The sequence below is a fragment of the Cibotium barometz genome, chromosome 33 (assembly GCF_041138505.1).
Source record: "Cibotium barometz isolate CiBa-2024 chromosome 33, ASM4113850v1, whole genome shotgun sequence".
NCBI lineage: Eukaryota > Viridiplantae > Streptophyta > Polypodiopsida > Cyatheales > Cibotiaceae > Cibotium > Cibotium barometz.
The window spans coordinates 25,436,430-25,455,740 of NC_141078.1; the positions used below are offsets into that span (position 1 = coordinate 25,436,430).

Sequence of the window (19,311 nt, forward strand, 5' to 3'; positions counted from 1 at the left end):
CATGGATCCCTACAGGTACCCAAGGCTTGCCCTGGAGTCCTCCAAACAACTAGCACTTGAGGGCTACTCTGGAGTATGGTGGGCTCCGCATGGACTGCCTACCACCCCTTAAGTATAGTTTGGACTCCCCTTTTCTCGGGCTCTCTCATGAGAATATCAACCGGGTTATCCCGTTAGATCTTCTCAACCTCTACACCTATTGCACATGGATCACACCTTCGGAGCTCCCAACAAAGATGCGCTTCTAGAGAGATCACTTCCTCACGCTCACTGAGGATGGATTCATCCAACAGCCTGGCTACCGGAGTGTTCACATGTCTGATGCCATGCGGATTGCGATAGGCGAGATACGGGTTTCATCCCACCGCATCTGAGTGGAGATGGGTAGAGCTAAGGGCGTCTTCAGAGCCGGGGAGCTCATACGGAGACCTAGAGGATTTTCCTATTATGCTACACATAGGTTGAGATAGAGGAGCATTACATATGCCACTGCCCAGTATACTATGAAATTCGTGGAAGGTTTCACTGTTTGTTTCATGAGGGATTTGGTCCATTGTTCAGAATCATTGACTTCCTGGACTAGCATTGCCTAGGGGTCTTCCTGCTTGAGCTCCGCAAAAACAGGGACACTTTCTTGAGAGAGCTTCGGCCTCAGCCACCCCGACCCCTCCCTCGCCAGCCAACCATCACGAGTTTCTTCTGGGCCCAGGTAGAGGACACCCATACGGTGGATCTTGTGGACCTACCTCGGGTTGCTCCGGACCCACCTCACCCGAGAGGAGTTACCTTGGATTGGGCCTCTGCATTCCTGCATGCTCGACACCCCTGGCCCCTTGGACGTTGGCCACGATCCCCTCATCATCTCCAGATCCAGGACATGCTCCATTACCATTGAGCTACCTTTCCACATGACGTAGCTGAGGGAGACCTCTCAGCCATACTCATTAGCTCCATGCTCGATATTTTGGAGAGTTGTATACCATCTACTGGGGGACTGATGCTCCTCTCATGTTTCTATGTTACTGGTGTTCCATGATGAGTTTCCATGGACAGTTTTGTATCACCTATGTTTTTGTTTCTGTTTTATTTTCCATCCCATGATGAGACATTCCATGGACATTATTGTATCACTTTGGTCTCATTATTCATAGGCCCATTGGTTCTTTAGTAGACGCTTAATATATCTTTCTTTCTCTCCTGTGTGCTTGAGGGCATAAATTATGTGGATACCATGTATATTGTCTTGCATGACAATAATCCATTATGCTTTGGCAGACATCACAAATCATGACCAATAATGCAAGGCAAGATGGACTGGGAAATTGTAATACACCACCCTTGGAACCACCCTTGGAGCCTGCAGCCCCAGACCATGAAGAGTGACCAGATTGAAGCTTGCCAGAATGATTGCATTGGCTACCATCTAATTTGTGCTCCTGCATGAGCCGTGTCAATTGGAACATCTGTAATTGCAGGGTGGAGTTGGTCCCTCATGTTTGGCGGTGAGGAAAGATACCGCCTATCCCCTGTATATTCCGTGAGACAATCTTCATGGGTGAAGAGTGTGAAAAGTACGACTAGACCTCGTGGTCGATGTTATGCATCACCTCTCAAGGAGGTGGAACACCTTGCATAAGTAGCCGCCTGTGGGGAGGCGAGAATAGGAAGTCCTTAGGAGAAAAAAGTCTTCTATGCCAGCGCATGGTTGAGCTCTCCCTCCCATTCGTGGGAAAAATCCTCTCCTAGGGAGGAGGGAATATGTGTGAGCTTTACTCCACCTGCGAGGAGCCTGCATCAGAATTGGTGAGAGAGGCATGAGGGTTGGGATGCTCCACGTTTGGGGTAGGGCCCACCTTTGAGGAGTCTGCATGAGGGTTGGCGAGAACTGCTCTGAGTTTCTCAAACTCAAACATGGCTGTGAACGAACACTGTGAGCAAAGAAAGCAGTGAGATAGAGGCATCAGGGTTGGATGCTCCATGTCTGGAGCAGGGGGTGGGATTCTGGGATGCCTGCCTTCCCTAACGATCACCCAATGCTGGGCTGGCTGTTGCAGTGCTGGAGCTGCCGGGGGCGGGGCAGAAGATGACGGCATCTGTTGAGCATGTTCACCCTGTCTCATAGTGCGCTTCCTGTTTCTAGGGTAGTCCCTAGCAATGTGGTCCTGCTATCGATAGAATCGGCACTGGTTCGTTTTCCCAGCAATCTCCATCCTCTGTCTGAAATGCGAACCATCCGGTCTCTGTAACATGATGTGGTCATATAGAATGGATGGATCAGAAACAAGGACAATAACTGTGGGCACCCCATCAGCGCCGCTGGCAGTGACCGCTGCTGAGGCAGATGAGGGTAGCCGTGCCCCTTGGGAAGGCAGGGACCTCCCAAACCTGACCAAAAGAAACACCTTGGGCCTCAACAACTTGCAATAGGTGCATGGGGGGCCTGTAAACCTTAGTGACATGGGGTTGAGTTGCTGGTCCTTTGCCATGGGATCAAAATTGTACAATATTTGAAGAGGAAGATTTTATTTTGAACAAGGGGGAAGAAGGCCTTTGGTGGAGGCCATAATGCCAATCAGAACGGAAAGGACATCTTGAACACAGTAAGGAGGGCTCGATGGTGGGCAGGAGGCGGTGCTGGATATAACGGGCAGGAGGGGGCGGCATGCATGATGGGCTGGAGGCGGGTAAGAAGGGGCGCAGGCAGGGAGGAGAAGGGCGGGTAAGTGGGGGCACAGCAGTACAGGGAGCTCTCAGTCTTAGTGAGGCTATAATTTCAGTCACAAACAAATTTTATTGAAATACTTAGCTAAGGACATGTTTGAGCATATGCATGTAGAAAGCATAATTTAGTGCTTTTGGGTCGTTTTTTGTACTTGAGCTTAATTTCTTTGTGTTTGAGCCTTATGTAGAAGTGCTGTAGGAATGCCTTTGTTTAATAACTTTAATTGTCGTCTCTTGTAGCTTTATCAAGGATTACGATGGTGGGACATTGATGGAATGCAAACTAGATGAAAAGCTACCGTACACAGATCTTCCAGCCATGATACGTCGCCAAAGACAGGTTCTGGCATTACTAAAAAAATCTGTTTTTTTCCAATCTTGCAAAGTAGCTGAGTGTACCTTTTTTTAATATAGTGAGAGTTCATCCAGCCACAACGTTCATGGACGTTTGTGTGGGCTTCATTTTCATGGGTCCTTTTGCAACCTTTTCAGAAAAGGTCTTCAGTGTTTTCGAGTTGATGGATGAAGGCCATGGGTCTTAGAGGTCTTAGCCAACAACTAAAGGTGACTGCCATCTGAGAGAGATTTTACGAAGCTTAGTGAAGTCAACTTTTGCTTTTGAGGTGCCTATATAGTTTGGATTTTACGTTAGCTCCAGTAATCAGAATGTAAAAGCCATATGTTCATAAGAGTCCTGTAGAGATTCATGCAAAGAGTGTCTGAAATAGGCATAGGTATCAACTGATCAGTCGGTAAAGACTCTCTGATTTCAATCATGCCAAAGAGTCCATAGTGCCTTGAATCTTGTCCACACAAGAAACTGTGAGTAGTCTGATAATTCATTGGAGTTTCCACCAAAAAGCCAGAATTTATGCCAAGAAAAATGAGCCTTCAAATATCCAGAAAGCCTATCAAGAAGAGCACGTGAAGACGGACAGTGCCAAAGCAAATGAGGCACCGTTCTTGTGCATGATAGCATCTCTAACAGTGTGTCTCTTGGCCAATAGTATACCGACAGGAAGCACCCCAACCAAGCATCTCCACAAGAAGACTCTGTTTCAAAGGGAGTTTATTTTTCCAAATGTTCTCGAGGCATGTTTTGCACCAACGCAATGGTTTAGATATCCGCCAGAGCTGGTCAGCATGCACAGCAATCCGTGGGGGAGGAATAATCAGCTTATATGCTCTAGCTACAGTCAACTGACCAAATGAAATAAGCTTTTACTAGGTATCTGTTTATCTAATTTCGAATGCATCAGCATGTTTTGTGCATTAAAGGGCGGAACAAGTTGTATAGACTACATTATCCGCATAATCTCTTGCCATATTGGTCTGTGATGCATGCCCAAATCATAGATGATTTGCTTGAGGAAAGCTGAGAACCTGTGTATTTGCATTTATAACATTGTGTACATATCGAATACCTTTGGTGGATAGAAAATAAGCCTTTCGAGGTTCCAATAATGCTAGTGGTTCCTCAGAGACTCTGCTCTAGTGTATACTTTCCAAAACCAGAGAGTTTCCAGTGTTAGCATTCCTGCGAGATCAATTCAAGTGTGATAGGTTATGTTTCCAATCCTAAATAAGCCTGGTGGAATATGGACTGCAAGGTATTTTACCATTAAAAAATGCAAGAACAATGTCCCAGTGTGTAGGGATCCAATTGCCAAATGCCAATGTTTGCATATTTGCATATAAAGTGGCTAGCATAATTGCCTATGGTTGTTTTTGTTGTCGAAAATCAGCAATCATAATGGCTGTTTTTGTTGTAGAAAATCAGCAGTCATAGTCGCTTTTCTGGCCAAGACATGATAATGTAAGTTGAGAATATTCAAACCACGAGTGCAGTTGTACGTTCGTGCGCAAGCTCTTGACCTCCCACCCCTTCGCGTCTCCTGCCCCCCCACCCCCGCCTTCCCTCTATCGCGTTGCTGCCCCCCTCTCTCTGGTCGCTGCCCCCCTTCTCCTCCCTCCTTGCCCGCCCCTCTGTTCGCTGTGCCACCCACCCCTCTTTTTCTTCCGCTGCCCGACTCCCGCTCTGGGCACATATCAGCGTCCCCCCCCCCCCCCCCCCCGCTTGGCCTTTTCGCCCCTCTCCTCTCCCTCGTTTCTCCCGCCTTCTCCTCCTTCACCTTCCTTGCCCCCCTTCTCTCTCGTCTGCCTAGCCTCGCCCGCCCCCCTTTTTCCCTTTTTCTGATCCACCTAGCCTTTCCCGCCCCCCCCCCTTTTTTCCTCCTTTTTTTGTTTTTTCCCTCGCCCTGTTTTCTCTGCCTCTTGTTTCACCTCTCCTGTGCAGGTTGTTGCTTCAGGCTTCTGGGTTTCTTTGCTCTATTAGGCAAGTATCGGCCTTTTTTGGTCTTCGCCCTCAGGAGGACTCCATGGCACCCGCTTTGTCATCCCAGACTGAGGCCACTGTTGCTTGCATTTTCTTCTCCGAAGCGGATTTTCAGGTTCTCGCCATGACGGTTGCCTCTCTTGAGGCCTCCACCCTGGTCTGCAAAATTGTTGGTAGTCGCTCTGCGCGCGGACAACATAGGGATCTCTTTCAGGCTAGCCTCATTGGCGTACTTGCGAAGATCACCGATATTCACCCTCTGGGGCGTGGATACTACCAGATGGAATTCGACTCGCCAGTGGCATAGGCTGAGTCATGCAGCTGAGTCCCCTTGCATTGCGTACAACGCAGACCTTCTTTGCACGGTGGCAGCATGGCTTCGATCCAGCGTCTGATCCAGTGGTTGGTGTTTCGGGCTTTCCCATGAGAGTTTGTTTTCCAGGCCTTAGGAAGGAGTACCTTCCTCTTCTCCCGGTGATTGGTAGTGCCATCGAGAGAGTGATGGACCCCCCCCCCCCCCACCGTTGCCTCGGCCCTCGCATGGGTAGCTGGGATTCCCTCCCTTGGTATTTGTGTGGCCTCGCCGGAGTCTGTATCTCATTGTATATCTCTTCCTAGTCTCCGGGGCGATCCCATACAGCAGCGTGTGGAGTATTCAGGTCTCCTAGGCCAATGTTTCATTTACAGGGAGATGGGCCATCTAGCTAGAGCTTGCCCTCGGTGGCAATCCAGGAAACCACCTCCTGTGGTTCCTCCCCCAGTTTTCCTCCGCAGGGGCAGGGAGAGGGGCAGGCCCTCAGGTAGAGTCACAAGCCCCGACTCTGGATGACCGAGCTATCGGTGAAATTACACCAAATAGGGCTGAGCACAATCTTGTCACACACTTAAACTATTAATACTATTAAACAGGATGAAATGGCACAAAACCAAATGAGATAGCAATGCTGAAATTTGAAATCACATTGCAATAGGGCCGGAAAGGGCCGACCTCCCTTGTAGCTTGATTGTATTACGAAGGTAAATTACATACAAGCTTCATGGGCAATGCTTGCCAGATTTCCAATGACATCCATACACATGCAAATGTGTGTGCTAGGCCGAGACATAGGAGATCTTAATGGAACACAATAAGGTCTTACCCAAAAACGGTTGCCAAATGCAGACTCTTTCCAGCTTTAGGTTGAAGTAGTGATGAAAGAATTCTCCATTGTACTCCTGCCTGAAATTAGGGTTTTTGCAAATTAGGGTCTTAGTTGAATTTCGGGGTTCTACAACACTAGGGTTCTGAAATTGGGTTTTCTGCAAAAATTAGGGTTTCAAAAATTTAGGGTTTCAGAATTCAGCAGCACCATATGTAGAGATAAGCATAAGCAAAGGTTGAATAACCTGTTTTTGTTGAGAAAATTTTGAAAATTAGGTTCTTTGCAAAATTAGGTTTTTCGTAAAAATTAGGGTTTTGAAAATTAGGGTTTCACATATGCGCCCATCTAATGAGAGAGAGAGAGAGAGAGAGAGAGAGAGAGAGAGAGAGAGAGAGGATAAGCTTTGGTCCAATTTTGGCAAAAGATTTTCATTGGGCCGCTTCCCAAGTGTCCATAACTCTCCCAAGAGTGGGAGGGTGGCCAAGTTTTGGTCACGCGCCTAAACCCACTTACAAGCTATCCGCCCATACTTTAATGAAGTATGAATGAAAGTCACTTATAACTTGTCCGTCCACACTTAAACGAGGTGTGGACATGCAAACAACAAATTTAGCCATAACTCTTAAATGAAGAAACATAGAGTTTAGATGCACACCTACCACCTGTCTACAGTCCACAAGCTAGGTCAGAATATAGATTCACGGGCGGGTGTCCCTTGCCTGTAAACTACACATATAGATCTTGCAGGCAGTAAAACAATGCACACAAAAACAGTTTGGTACATGCAAGTATGCATATAAGAATGTATTGGACAATCTCCCTTTCATTTAGCTTGTAAGAAACGGTCATTCCGGGCGTAGATATTACATGCCCAGGCCAACCGTAATCTTGACATGGGCGCGGACAAAAATCCCCAGTCTCTGTGACCACTCCCTACATGAGGCCTTCAGATCGGAAGACAATATAACCATATTTAGAACACTTAATTTAACTGATATTAAACAATGGAAACAACATCAGCAACATAAATATTGGAAATACTGAAAATACACATGACACCAGCATTGGGGCCGGAAAGCCGTCCCCCCCCCCCCCCCCCCCCCCCCCGGCCTCAATACATTCTGTATTTCTTGGAGTATTGATATGTACAAGTGTCACGGGCTTGATAGGCCAGATCTTTCCACCCACGGAGTGAAAACAACCAAACAAACTGGTTCAAGTCGATGAAGATGTGTTGGTTGGAGTAGCCTCAAATCACAGGCTCATTCCCACCTTCACAGGGTGGACACTTGCCTTTCATTGGTCTTCCGGGACCGTGCACCAACAGGCACGCCCGTTCTAACGTAGGCCAAGGGGTACACCATGGAGGGAACATGGCCTGGTTCTCCCCAATGAGCTTTGTTCCCAAATTCCCTGGTGAGTCAAACCTTCAATGGCTCTCAGAAGCTCTGAGAGCGCGGTTAACACCACCACACAGGGAAATATACTGACCACACCAAGAAGAATATTCCTGAGCATGGTTAGCATATACATGCTTTGCTCCTGCACTACACAACTTAAAGAATTCTCTGAATTTAAATTAACAAATTTCAGAATTACACAAATGAGAAAACATGAGGGCACCTGGTACGGTGAGTACAATCCAAGTACAACAGGTATAATTTGTAGCGGGTACAATCAGGCACATCAGGTACAGCCAGATAGTATTCAGGTTTTGTACTTGCAGCAAGTACAAGTACATTAAACGCTTCACACGTGTGTAGGTACAACCAGCCAAGTACTATGGAGGTATTGTACTTGTAGCAAGTACAGGAGGTACATTAAATGCTTCACACGTGTGATGGGACAACCAACCAGGTACTATGCAGGTATAGTAGGTATATTAGATGCCCCACACGTGTGCAAGTACAACCAGCCAAGTGCTATTTAGATTTTGCAGTAGGTAGTGTACTTGCAGTAGGTACAACAGGTACATCAGGTGCTGTACTTGCAGATTCAGTACATGGGCAGCAAGTATAGGCTGGTTCAAAGCAGGCAGGTACGGTTTTCATTAGCCTTACAGCACACGTGTGCAGGTGGGAGGTAGGTACAGCAAGTACTTCAGTCGTACAGCACACAGGCAGCCTGTTCCATTCAGGTGGGCAGCAGGCGAGTACAAAAATGGAGTAGAATACCAGGCGATGGAGAGAGAAAGAGAGCAGGCGATGGAGAGAAAAATTTAGCCACCACCCACCTGGGGCATAAAATATTAATATTTCATGCGATACCTTTTTTAAAGGTTATAAAGCCTTAAAACCAATTTAATACTATGGGCACCATCAAAAGAAAATGTCCAGTCTCTTTTTAAAATGTGTGTGAACACATTGGCTTATAAACATTAAAGTTAACCATAGTTTATGGAAGGGCCAAAATGGAAATACTTGCCACCTGTTCACACGCCACACCATTGAGTCAGTAAACAGCACTCCACGGTACACTGGGGGCGTCCCCATCCAGTGTATTGGCACAACATAACAGGCAGACACACGCAAATAAGTCATGCAAAAACAAATTTATGCATGTAGGCATAAATGCATGTGCACATTAATGGACGAAATCTCCCTTTCATGAAACTTGTACAAGAAATTCCTGTCGGGCACAAAACTGGCGTGATAGAAATATAAAAATTATGCCTTGGTCTTCCTCTGGAGTGACAGTCCCATAGGTAAGACGCCATCTTGGCCATACACGGGTGGCACCAACAGGCTCCCGTCCATACAGCACAAAGCAGGTCACACACGGGTGGCACGAAAGTGGTTCTCGTCCATGTGACGCAGCACTAGTCACACACGGGTGGCACGAAAGTGGTTCTCGTCCATGTGACGCAGCACTAGTCACACACGGGTGGCACTAATCTGGCTCCCGTCCATGTGACACCAAAAGACTGGCCCTTTCACTTGGGACACTGGCTTGGCTCCATGTGAACACGGCACAAATTTGGCCGGTCTATGGAGTGACAATCCCATAGAAGTGGCTCCAGAAATGGAGATGGACCAAATGGTGACATTCCCCCGGGCTTCTAAATAGTTGTCCTCAATTGAAAAGCCTCAAGATATGCCTGCAAAAGCTGAGGGTAGTCAGCAAAATAATCCTTGTCTACCCAGTTTGCATCAATTGGCAAATAATTTTTAAATTTCACAAGGTATCTCCTGGAAAGCTTCCCATGTGGTAACTCTCTCCTTATGAATTAATCTGCTCTGGCTGAAGGATCTCCTCAAGCTCGATGAATGCCTTGAATGCTCGCTGAAGCTCCCGCCTTCGCCCCCCTGCGCTGCTCGCCCATCGCCGCCGCCTTCGTTTCTTGCTCCCCCCCCTTCTACTCGCCGTTGCGCCCCCCCCCTTCTTCTCGCGGTCTTGCCTGCTTGCGCCCCCCCCTCCTCGCTGCTGCTGCGCCTCCCCCCTTCTCGCCATCTCATCCCCAGCCTCTTCGCGCCGTCTCACCCCCTCCCCCTCCCTCTTCGCCTATTCGCCCTCCCTCCCCTTTTTCGCCTGATTCGTCCCCCCCCTCTCCGCCTGCTCGCGCCCGCCTCCTCTCAGCAGTGCCCCGCCCCCCCCCCCTCTCGTTGCTGCCGCCCCCCCCCGGGCTTCTCCTTGGGGTTTTTTCGCCCCCTCCCTGCTCTTTCGTGCCTTTCTTCACCCCCAGGGGGGTTTCTGTTTTTTTTTTCCCTCTTCTTCCGGTCGTCCGCCTCTTCGTGTGCAGCCCCGTTTCTTGCAGGTTTCCCGTTTTCGCCTCGCCTTCGCCTGAGCTTCAGACTCTGATGGAGACTCCTCCCGCCTCGCCTCAGAGGGACTCATCCGCAGCCCCCTCGCCCGCCCCCGAGGACATCCCCATCAGGCTTTCTCTTTCGCCGGAAGAGGAAGCGAGCCTCACCGCAGAGGTGGAACGCCTCCAGGCTCATTCCACCATCTGCCGTATAGTCGGCACTCGCCCCAGCAGAGGGGAGATCAGGGATTTTCTTCAGGCCCGCCTTCTAGCAGATGTGGGCAAGATCCTGGATGTACAGCTCTTGGGCCGGGGACATTATCAGATCGAGTTCGAGGCCGCCCAGAGCGTTGCCAAGGTCCTTGCCATGAGTCCTCTGGACATCAGGGGTGCTCGGGCTTTCTTCAGGCCTTGGCAGCATGGATTTGACCCAGCTGCGGCGGAGCAGGGAGAGCGCCTCTTCCATATTACAGTTTGTTTCCCTGGTCTCCGTCTCGGGAGTATCTTCCGCTCCTCTCCAGGCTCGGAGCATTGGTGGGCTCGGTTCTTGAGACGGGCCCCTCAGCAGCTTCAGTGGTGGCCAGAGCAGCTGGGCTACCTTCGGTCAGAGTGTTGGTATCTGACATCTCCTCCCTTCCTAAGGTCATTCAGCTACCTAGGATAGGGGGGGGGTGGATAGATCAGAGAGTGGAGTTCTCGGGGCTCCCGAACCAGTGCTTCATTTGCAGGCAGGTCGGTCATCTGGCCAAGGCCTGCCCTCGTAGGAGACCCCGACCCTCACCACCACAGCAGCAGGCTACTGATGGCCCGCCCACAGATTCGGCTCGGCAGGCTGCCTCCGGGACACCTGCTCAGGCCACAGAGACCTCGGAGTGGCAGCCTGGACAGGGGCGCCGCCGAGGGAGACAGCCACAGCAGCACGCCCAGAGACCGCTGCAGCAGCAGCCACAGTCTCAGCCTCACTGGGTTCCCGTGAGGAACAGCTTTGCTCCCCTTCAGGAGGAGACCCCTGCAGCGACTGAGGACCAGGAGATGCCAGCTCCCCCTTCTTCACCCCCCCCACCCCCGTCCCCCCCCACCGCCTCGTCTCCACCTTCGCCTCCTCCCGCCTCCGCTCCGGTTTCGGCAGCGGCTCCCTCTCCACCTCCCTCGCCTCCCCCTCCTCCCCCTCCGCCCGCCTCACCTTCCCGGGAGACCCTGGCAGTTGCCTGGCGCTCACCTGCAGTCCGGAGAGCGCTGAGCACTGACCTCGCTCGAGCATCGACCTCGCTCGAGCATCACAGAGGAGACCTATGCCGATTAGGGCCTCACGGATTTCATCTATCCGCAGTCGGCTGAGTCGCCTTGGCATTAGACAGCGCTCGGAGGCCTTTGATTATACCTTTACACGGCTTTTTGGAGCAGAGGGCCCCCATGAGCCAGCACCCATTCGAGTTCATGTAGTGATACCTCCGGCCCGCGGGGAGGAGGCACTAGACTCAGCGGTGGCCTTCTCGTTCCCTCTATGTGGACCTTGTGATCGGGAGTGGACTCTAGAGCTCGCTCTCAGCACTTTGAAGACTCAAGCAGTTGAGTTTTCTCACCACATGAGCGATCTGGAGGTGACTGATGTGATAGGCCGACTTTGGGAGTTGGCTCATTTTTTCTTGGATCCCGGGAGTGTGGATACCTCAGGGATTCGGCATTTGGTCGTGCGCATAGTGGCAGACTTGGCGCGCGACCCTGGATATGTGAGTATACACGAGGTTTCTCTGTCAGAGCAGGAGGCAGTCGCCATGGGCCACAGCCACTGGCGCCTGATCCGGGATTCTTGCAGTACACCGGGTGGGCAGATTCGCAGCCGTTCGGATGGGGACTACTCTCCATCCAAGCCGCTTGCGAAGGCCCGCCGTACGGCTGAGACAGCATCCACCTCAGCAGGGCATCTATGAGGATCATCTCATGGAATGTACAGGGCCTTGGCGGAGCACACTTTATACGCTATCGAGGTTGCTTGAGGCAGGAGCTTCAGAGATGCCTGGTTGGTGGCAGCATTGACATTTTGATGATGCAGGAGCACCACTTGGGTGAGAGCAGGATCCGGAGATATGGTTCGGTGATGCCTGGTAGATGGGACACTTTTTGGTCTTCAGGGTTTGGTCCTTTGGGAGGGTCACAGACCATATGCGCACAGTTCTAGGTGCGCCTCTGTCAGAGATTGAGCTTGCCGAGGCCTTGAGGGTCCTGCCGCGACATAGTTGCCCAGGGGAGGACGGACTGACGCCGGCCTTTTTTATGCGCTATTGGGACCTTTTGGGGCCAGGCCTCCGCAGGGGCTTTCAGCATGTTTTGGACACTGGGGTGATGCCGCAGAGCTTTTCAGAGGGCTTGATCTATCTTATCCCCAAGGGGGAGGGAGTATCGGATGACATTCGGCATTGGAGGCCTATTACGATCCTCAATACTGTCTACAAGGTCTTAGCAAAGGCCTTGAGTTTGAGGATCCAGCTCTTCCTGGGGGAGTTGATTCATGCTACTCAGACTGGATTTGTCAAGGAGCGCAGTATCCTTGACAACATCTTTACTTTCTGGGAGGCGACGGCCCGAGCTAGGTTTCTTGGCGAGGACTTGGTCGTGATGCTTCTCGATTTTGAGAAGGCATACGATAGAGTTGATTGGGGATTCTTAGAGGGCACTATGCTACGCCTGGGCTTTGAGCCAGGATGGATCAGAGGGGTGGCAGCTTTGTATTCCACAGCTCGCAGCCAGGTGCTGATTGCAGGAGGTCGGGGGCCGAGTTTTGAGCTGACCAGATCAGTCCGTCAGGGGTGTCCTCTCGCCCCTTTCCTTTTTCTCTTCTTTGCGGAGGCTATGAGTATGTATTTGACGGCAGAGGAGGTTGGTTTGAGAGGACTCCAGCTCCCAGTCCGGGGGGAGGATTTGCTTGATGCTGAGTTTGCAGACGACACGGGCTTATTTTTGCATGGCCAAGAGGCCAATCTTATTCGGGCAGAGCAGTCGCTCCAGGTTTTTAGTGCAGCTTCGGGAGCATTGATCAATTGGCGCAAGACAGTGGCCTTTTGGATCAGTAGTGCTCCCACTCCGGCATGGAGCCCGGACCCCGGTTTTAGATGGATCCCTCCAGGCACAGCAGTGCGGTATTTGGGATGCCAGATTGGCCTCGATTTGTCACCTGAGCAGCAAATTGCCCCGCTTCTTCTGAGCATTCGGAAGAAGCTATTGTATTGGAGTACAGCTCGACTATCCTTGGCAGGGAGGGTGGTGGTGGCAAATCAGGTGCTGTTAGCGACTATGTGGTACATTACGTCTTGCTGGATTTTCTCGAGCTCTTGCATCAGCCAGGTACAGAGGCTGATCAGGAACTTTCTGTGGTCTGGGCGGGACGGTCAGCCAGCTCGGGCAAAGGTTGCATGGGCAGTGATTACACTTCCGCTGGCTCAGGGCGGTTTGGGCATTATAGATCCAGTCGATCAGAGTAGAGCCTTATTGGGGAAGCTTATTGTTCGGGGGTTGCTTCCAGGCGCTGAGCCTTGGAAAGAGCTCCTCTTGCAGCGACTGCAGGTTCGGGCGCCTCCTGCAGGGGGTACTTGGGCACCAGAGATTCGCTGGATCTTCATAGAGATGAGGAGGACAGGCCTCAGTAGAGGATGGGAGGACAGATTTGCTTTGAGTATCCTGAGAGCTTGGGAGCTGCTGAGACCGGGGCTTTCTCAGCGGCCTCCTTCTTGTGTTGAGGAGCGGGCCAGGCAGCCGCTCATCTGGAGCCCAGCGGTTCGTACAGAGCAGGGTCATATGCTGGGCTCTCGGCCTCGTCTAGCCTGGGGACCTTTAGCGGCAGGCCCGGCTTTCTGCAGTCTACCAGAGGAGACCCAGGTGGAGAGGCTGAGTCACTTCAGAGGGGGGTTGATTATGAGGGATGATATTCAGGAGGCACTTACACAGGAGTGGTTCACACCTCTCGAGCCAGTGGCCCCACGGTGGATGGGAGCCTTTACACAGTTGGAGATCCTGATTGCTGTCAGAGCTAGCACTGAGGATGGCAGATGCCTCTATTATGAGATTCAGGATGAGGGCAGACTCCAGAGAGTGGAGGTGGAGTCACCTTTGGTTGCAGAGTGCACCTTTCAGAGGATTCGGGTAGTGGCTGCCGCTTCTCGGAAGTGGCACATTGATCCCGACCCTGCTGACGTGCTCCCGGATTGGCGCATATGGGCATATGCAGCGCGCCCCTTGGCCCGGCTACAGTGGGACCCCGGGGAGTACGAGTGGCATGATCCTTATGCATCCCTTGAGGCCACAGAGATCACCTTTTTCCAGTATACTGTTCGGCTGGGACGGCATATTTTGACGGCGAGGAGGACGGTTTCTCCAGCGGCAGCGGGGCATTGGCGATTGCAGGGACTATCACAGGAGTTCCTGGAGGATTTCTGGGCTCGGCTCTGGGCTAGTCGACAGGCCCGCAGGATCTCGGCTTTTCAGTGTGGCTGGTCGCCCACAGGGGCTCAGCAGTTGGCACTTGGCTTGTTTACAGCGGTCTTCCGGCGGCCTGCGTCCGATGCGGCCACCCTATGGAGACACAGAGACATTGCCTTTGGGACTGCCCTCAGGCACAGCAGATTTGGCTGCGGATGCTGCGTATTCTGGCCCCCCTCTCTCCAGAGGGTATGTTTACGTGGGGTGCCGCTGCTTGGTCGACTTCGTCAGGGCCTGCTATGGGCTATGAGATGGAGCAGGGCAGTCAGGCCATCAGATTTATTAGGGGCCAGCCTCGCCTGGTTCCGGCACCGGATTTCTCGTCCGCCAGCTGGACACAGGAGAGGGATTTACGATGGGAGCTCCTCAGCAGCCTCACCATCTGGTTCACCTGGAGGGCCCGGTGCTTTACGGCCTTTGAGGGGAGATTAGAGCCACTAGCAGAGACTGTTCGGGGGATTTGGCAGGAGTTGATCCACACCCTGCGAGGACAGTACGACCGCATCCGGGGAGACTCGGATGAGGCGATCTTACGGCGCCAGGCCTTTCACACCACTTGGCGCTGCGGCCCGTTCTACACCCTACACACGGGATCCCGTTGGCACTACAGGCCACCTGTGTGGCTCTTCCCCCCCCTATTGTATGATTTAGCCGCTCAGTTCTTTAGACTGATGCTTGTATTTTGCAGCACCTAGGGAGAGTCTCCCGGGCTGCCATGATGTATTCACTGCTCTTCTCTTTGTTAGGAGCAGGAGAGATCTCCTTTGTAGCCCTACGGGCGTTTTTTACATAACTAATGAAAGGATCTTTTCTCGGAAAAAAAAAAGGATCTTCTCAAGCTCATCAATTTCTGGCGGATCTTCTGTGATGACAGGCTCCTCTGGATCTGGCCCCACATTCTTCCGTAAAAGATTCACATGAAAAGCATTGTGAATCTTCCAATGGCTGGGTAAAGCAAGCCTGAAGGACACTTCATTGATCATGTCAACCACTTTGAAGGGTCCATAATATCGAGTAGAAAGCTTTGGATATCTCCCTCTCGTCCTCGCCTCTTCCGAAGCCTAGCTTTCTCAAATTTCAGTAATACCCATTCACCCTCCTTGACTTGCATGTCCCTTCTATGCTTGTCAGCAGCTCTCTTATGCTTGTTTTGTGACCTCGCAATGGCTGTCCACACTTGAGCAAAGGCTACATCCAAGTCACGCACATACTCATCAGCTGCAAAAATCTTATCCTTTGTACGAAGGATGGGTGGCAAGACCACTCTGCCATAAATAATCTCAAACAGGGCCTTTCCCGTGGAGGCATGAACTGTGTTGTTGTAGGCAAACTCTACAAGTGGAAGATACTTCTCCCACACAATCTTTTGATCTGCCACATAACACTTCAACAAATCCAACACGGCTGAATTTGTAGCTTCACTTTGGCCATCCGTTTGGGGGTGATAAGCTGATGAAAACTCAAGCTTAGTGTCCATGTTATCAAATAAAGCCCTACAAAAGAGGCTCGTAGTCCTGGGATCTCTATCCCCAATGATGGATTTTGGCATACCATGATGCTTGAATATGTGAGCAAGAAAAAGCTTCACCATATGATCAACTTTAATGGTTTTCTTGACAGGTAAGAAGTGAGCTTGCTTGTTAAACCTATCCACAATGGTCCAAATAGCATCATTCCCATGCTGGGATCTAGGCAAATCTATAATGAAGTCCATAGTAATGCTTTCCCATGGCTGCGAGGGAAAGGTAATTGTTGAAGCAAACTTGGAGGCTTTTGCATGTCAAATTTCACCTTTTGGCAAGTAAGACATGCTCGTATATAAGCCTCAATGTCTTTACGCATGCTTGGCCAAAAGAAATCTCTCTCAATCATGCGTGTAGTAGGCATGATACCTCTATGACTAGCATAAGGTGGAGCGTGACATTCCTCCATAACCTTTGGACGCATATCCTTCACCACACATAAGCAGTTATCCTTCATAAGATAACCCTCTTTGACCACATAAGAAGCATGTGAATGACCAGCCATCAAATCAGTCCATATATGGCAAAATCAGCATCCAAATGATACAAATCTCGCATGGCAGATAAGTCCCCATGGAAGGCCACTGAAACTGCAGCCACATAAGGCCTCCTGGACAATGCATTTGCCACTACATTCTTCTTTCCTGGAGTATGTACAATCTGAAAATGAAACATGGAAGGAAAGTTTGTCATTCTCATCTGCTTCTCCGAGAGCTTTGTTTGAGATAGAAAATATCTCAGGCTTTGATGATCTGTCTTGACTACAAATTCAGCCCCAAGAAGATAATGTTTCCATATCTTTAAGGCATGAATTACAGCCAAGAGCTCTTTTTCATAGATGTCCATATGAAGCTCGGCATCATGCAATCGACGGCTCTCATATGCAACTGCATGATCTTCTAGATTTAGGACAGCCCCTATACAATTCCCACATGCATCACATTTCACCGTGAATGGCTTTTGTAAGTCGGGAACAATCAATACGGGTCCACATACGATAGCATTCTTGAGTTGCAAAAAGGCATGTTGCTCCTTTGAGGTCCATTTAAAAGTGGCTTTCTTCTTTGTGAGATCATGTAAAGACGTGGCAATCATAGCGAAATGCCTTATGAAGCGCCTGTAGTATGAACATAACCCCAGAAAGCTACGTACCTCATGTACATTTTGCAACTCTGGCCAATTTCGAATGGTTTTGATCTTGGCAGGATCCATTCTTACACCATTGTTGGATACAATGTAGCCCAAATAGTGTATCTCTGAAAGAAAGAACTCACTTTTCTTGGCATTAATGAAGAGTTAATGCGTTCGCAACTCTTCAAATACTGTAGCCAAATGAGTCCTATGCTCTTGCTCATTCTTGGAGAAAACCAAGATGTCATCAAAGAATACACTTGTGAATTTTCGATGGGGTCGAAATATCCTATCCATCATACGATTGAATGTGCCTGGGGCATTGGTGAGACCAAAAGGCATCACCAAAAACTCATACAATCCTAAAGCTGTCTTGAATGCAGTTTTGTGGACATCCTCTGGCACCACTCGTATCTGGTGATAACCACTCTTCCAATCAATACGGCTGAAATAAGCCGAGCCATCAAGCTTATCCAAAATGTCATCAATGCGCGGGATTGGAAATCTGTTCTTGATGGTGAGCTAATTTAGAGCTCTATAATCCACACACATGCGGAATGGCCCATCTTTCTTTTGTACAAGAAGCACGGGAGAGCAAAAAGGTGAGGAACTTGGCTGAACCAAACCTTTCTCCAAAAGCTCATTAACCTGCTTCATAATCTCTTCTTGTTGTGCGCCACTCACAGGATATGCGGGTTTGTTAGGTGGAGAACTACCTGGCACAAGATCTATGCGGTGAGCCTCGGGCCTTTGAGGAGGTAGTTCACCTAGCAATGTATCAGCAAATTAATCTTTGTATGCATGAAGAAAATTCAGCCTATCCTGAGTCAAAACATCCACATTTTCATGACTTGATTCAATGTTATCACGAACAAAAACCAAGTACGCTAAAAGACTCTTTTTCATTGCTTTATTAATTTGGATTTGAGATACAACTGGAATAGAATCCCCTTTCTTGCCAGCATCAATAATATGCATGCGACCTCTATGCATAAAGAAAATTCTGTTTGTCTTGTACTCTTTGCGAGACTCAAGCCTATGATGCCATGGCTTGCCAAGCAATACATCGCATCCATTAAGAGGTGCAACCAAGAAATGCTCATGATCAAGATAACCCTGAATATGTATGCGCAACTTTCCAATAAGTGGGGTAACCTGCACCTATTTACCAACAAAGGCAGCTTCTGCTTCAATTTGAGGCTCCATGTCCTCAACCTCAATGCCCAAGGCGGTTGCCATCTGGGTAGAGATGAAGTTATTTGTTGCACAATCATCAAACATAAATAGAGAGGGCTGATCCTTGATTGACCCCATGCTTTGCATACCATCCTCTCTTTACCATCATGCTTCGTGTTTCGCCGCACATTGGGAACTGCATGCACATTTGCCTTGGGTTGCTTGTCCTCATGCTTTTGTTTGCGGTTGGGACATTGACTAAACATATGCTCTTTACCGCCACAAGAAAAGCATTTCCCCTCCTTTGCATATTGCTCCCTTTGCTCGGGAGTCAAGCCAAATTTGTTCTTCTTTGGCCCATGATTCTTGGATGTGGTATTTTCAGCTTTACCTCCCTTTTGGACTTCTCGAAAGCGCTTTTTAGGTGGTTGTCCACCTTTTTGCAGGTTTGGGACAGCCTTCTCTTTGCCCTTGGGACCACCTTGATCTTGCTTGATTTTGAACACCAATTGCTCTGTAGCAAGAGCAGATACTATAAGCTGCTGTAAAGTGTGTTTCGGGTGCAATTCAATGCCCGAATGATAGGCTGGTTGCAACCTGGAACGAAACTTTCTTTTCTTTTCATCCTCGGAGAGTTGCATGAAAGGAGTAACCTCGAGCAAAACTTTCCAAAATTTGTTCATATACTGCTGCACACTCTCATTATCCTTTTGGTCAAGTCTATCCCACTTTAAGGTGAGTGTGCTCTGCATTTAGTGGCAAGAATTGGGCATAAAATTTGTCCTTGAACTCTTTCCAAGTGCATATGGGGTCTTTGGTGGTCTTTTCAGTGATCCATCAATGGGCAGCTGTCCCCTTCTAAAACATGCTTGCATGATGGATTTTGGACTTCTTAGTGAAGTCCTTTTCACTAAATGCAATATCAAACTGAGCCACAAAAGCAATCACCTTAGAGGCATCAAATTCCCCATGATAGGCATCAAACCTCACTGACTTGTCCCCTGCCTTGAACTCCTCGAGCTTTTTGGCATGAGGCTCAAGTTCTTGCCTCTTTCTCTTGCCCTTGTC

The 19,311-nt window shown here is 49.6% G+C and overlaps 1 protein-coding gene across 5 annotated transcripts in view; it reads left to right on the forward strand.

The window, feature by feature from the left end:
- Window positions 1-19,311, forward strand: part of HAG1 (histone acetyltransferase of the GNAT family 1) — an 86,471-nt gene that overhangs the window by 47,227 nt on the left and 19,933 nt on the right. For all 5 annotated transcript variants that reach the window (XR_015261851.1, XR_015261852.1, XR_015261850.1 and 2 more), the window contains exon 7: window positions 2,962-3,061. Coding sequence is in view for 2 of the 5 variants with exons in the window: in XM_086773096.1 (XP_086629222.1) it covers window positions 2,962-3,061 (100 nt within the window). In the remaining 3 variants the exon portion in view is untranslated. The remainder of the gene's footprint in view (window positions 1-2,961; window positions 3,062-19,311) is intronic.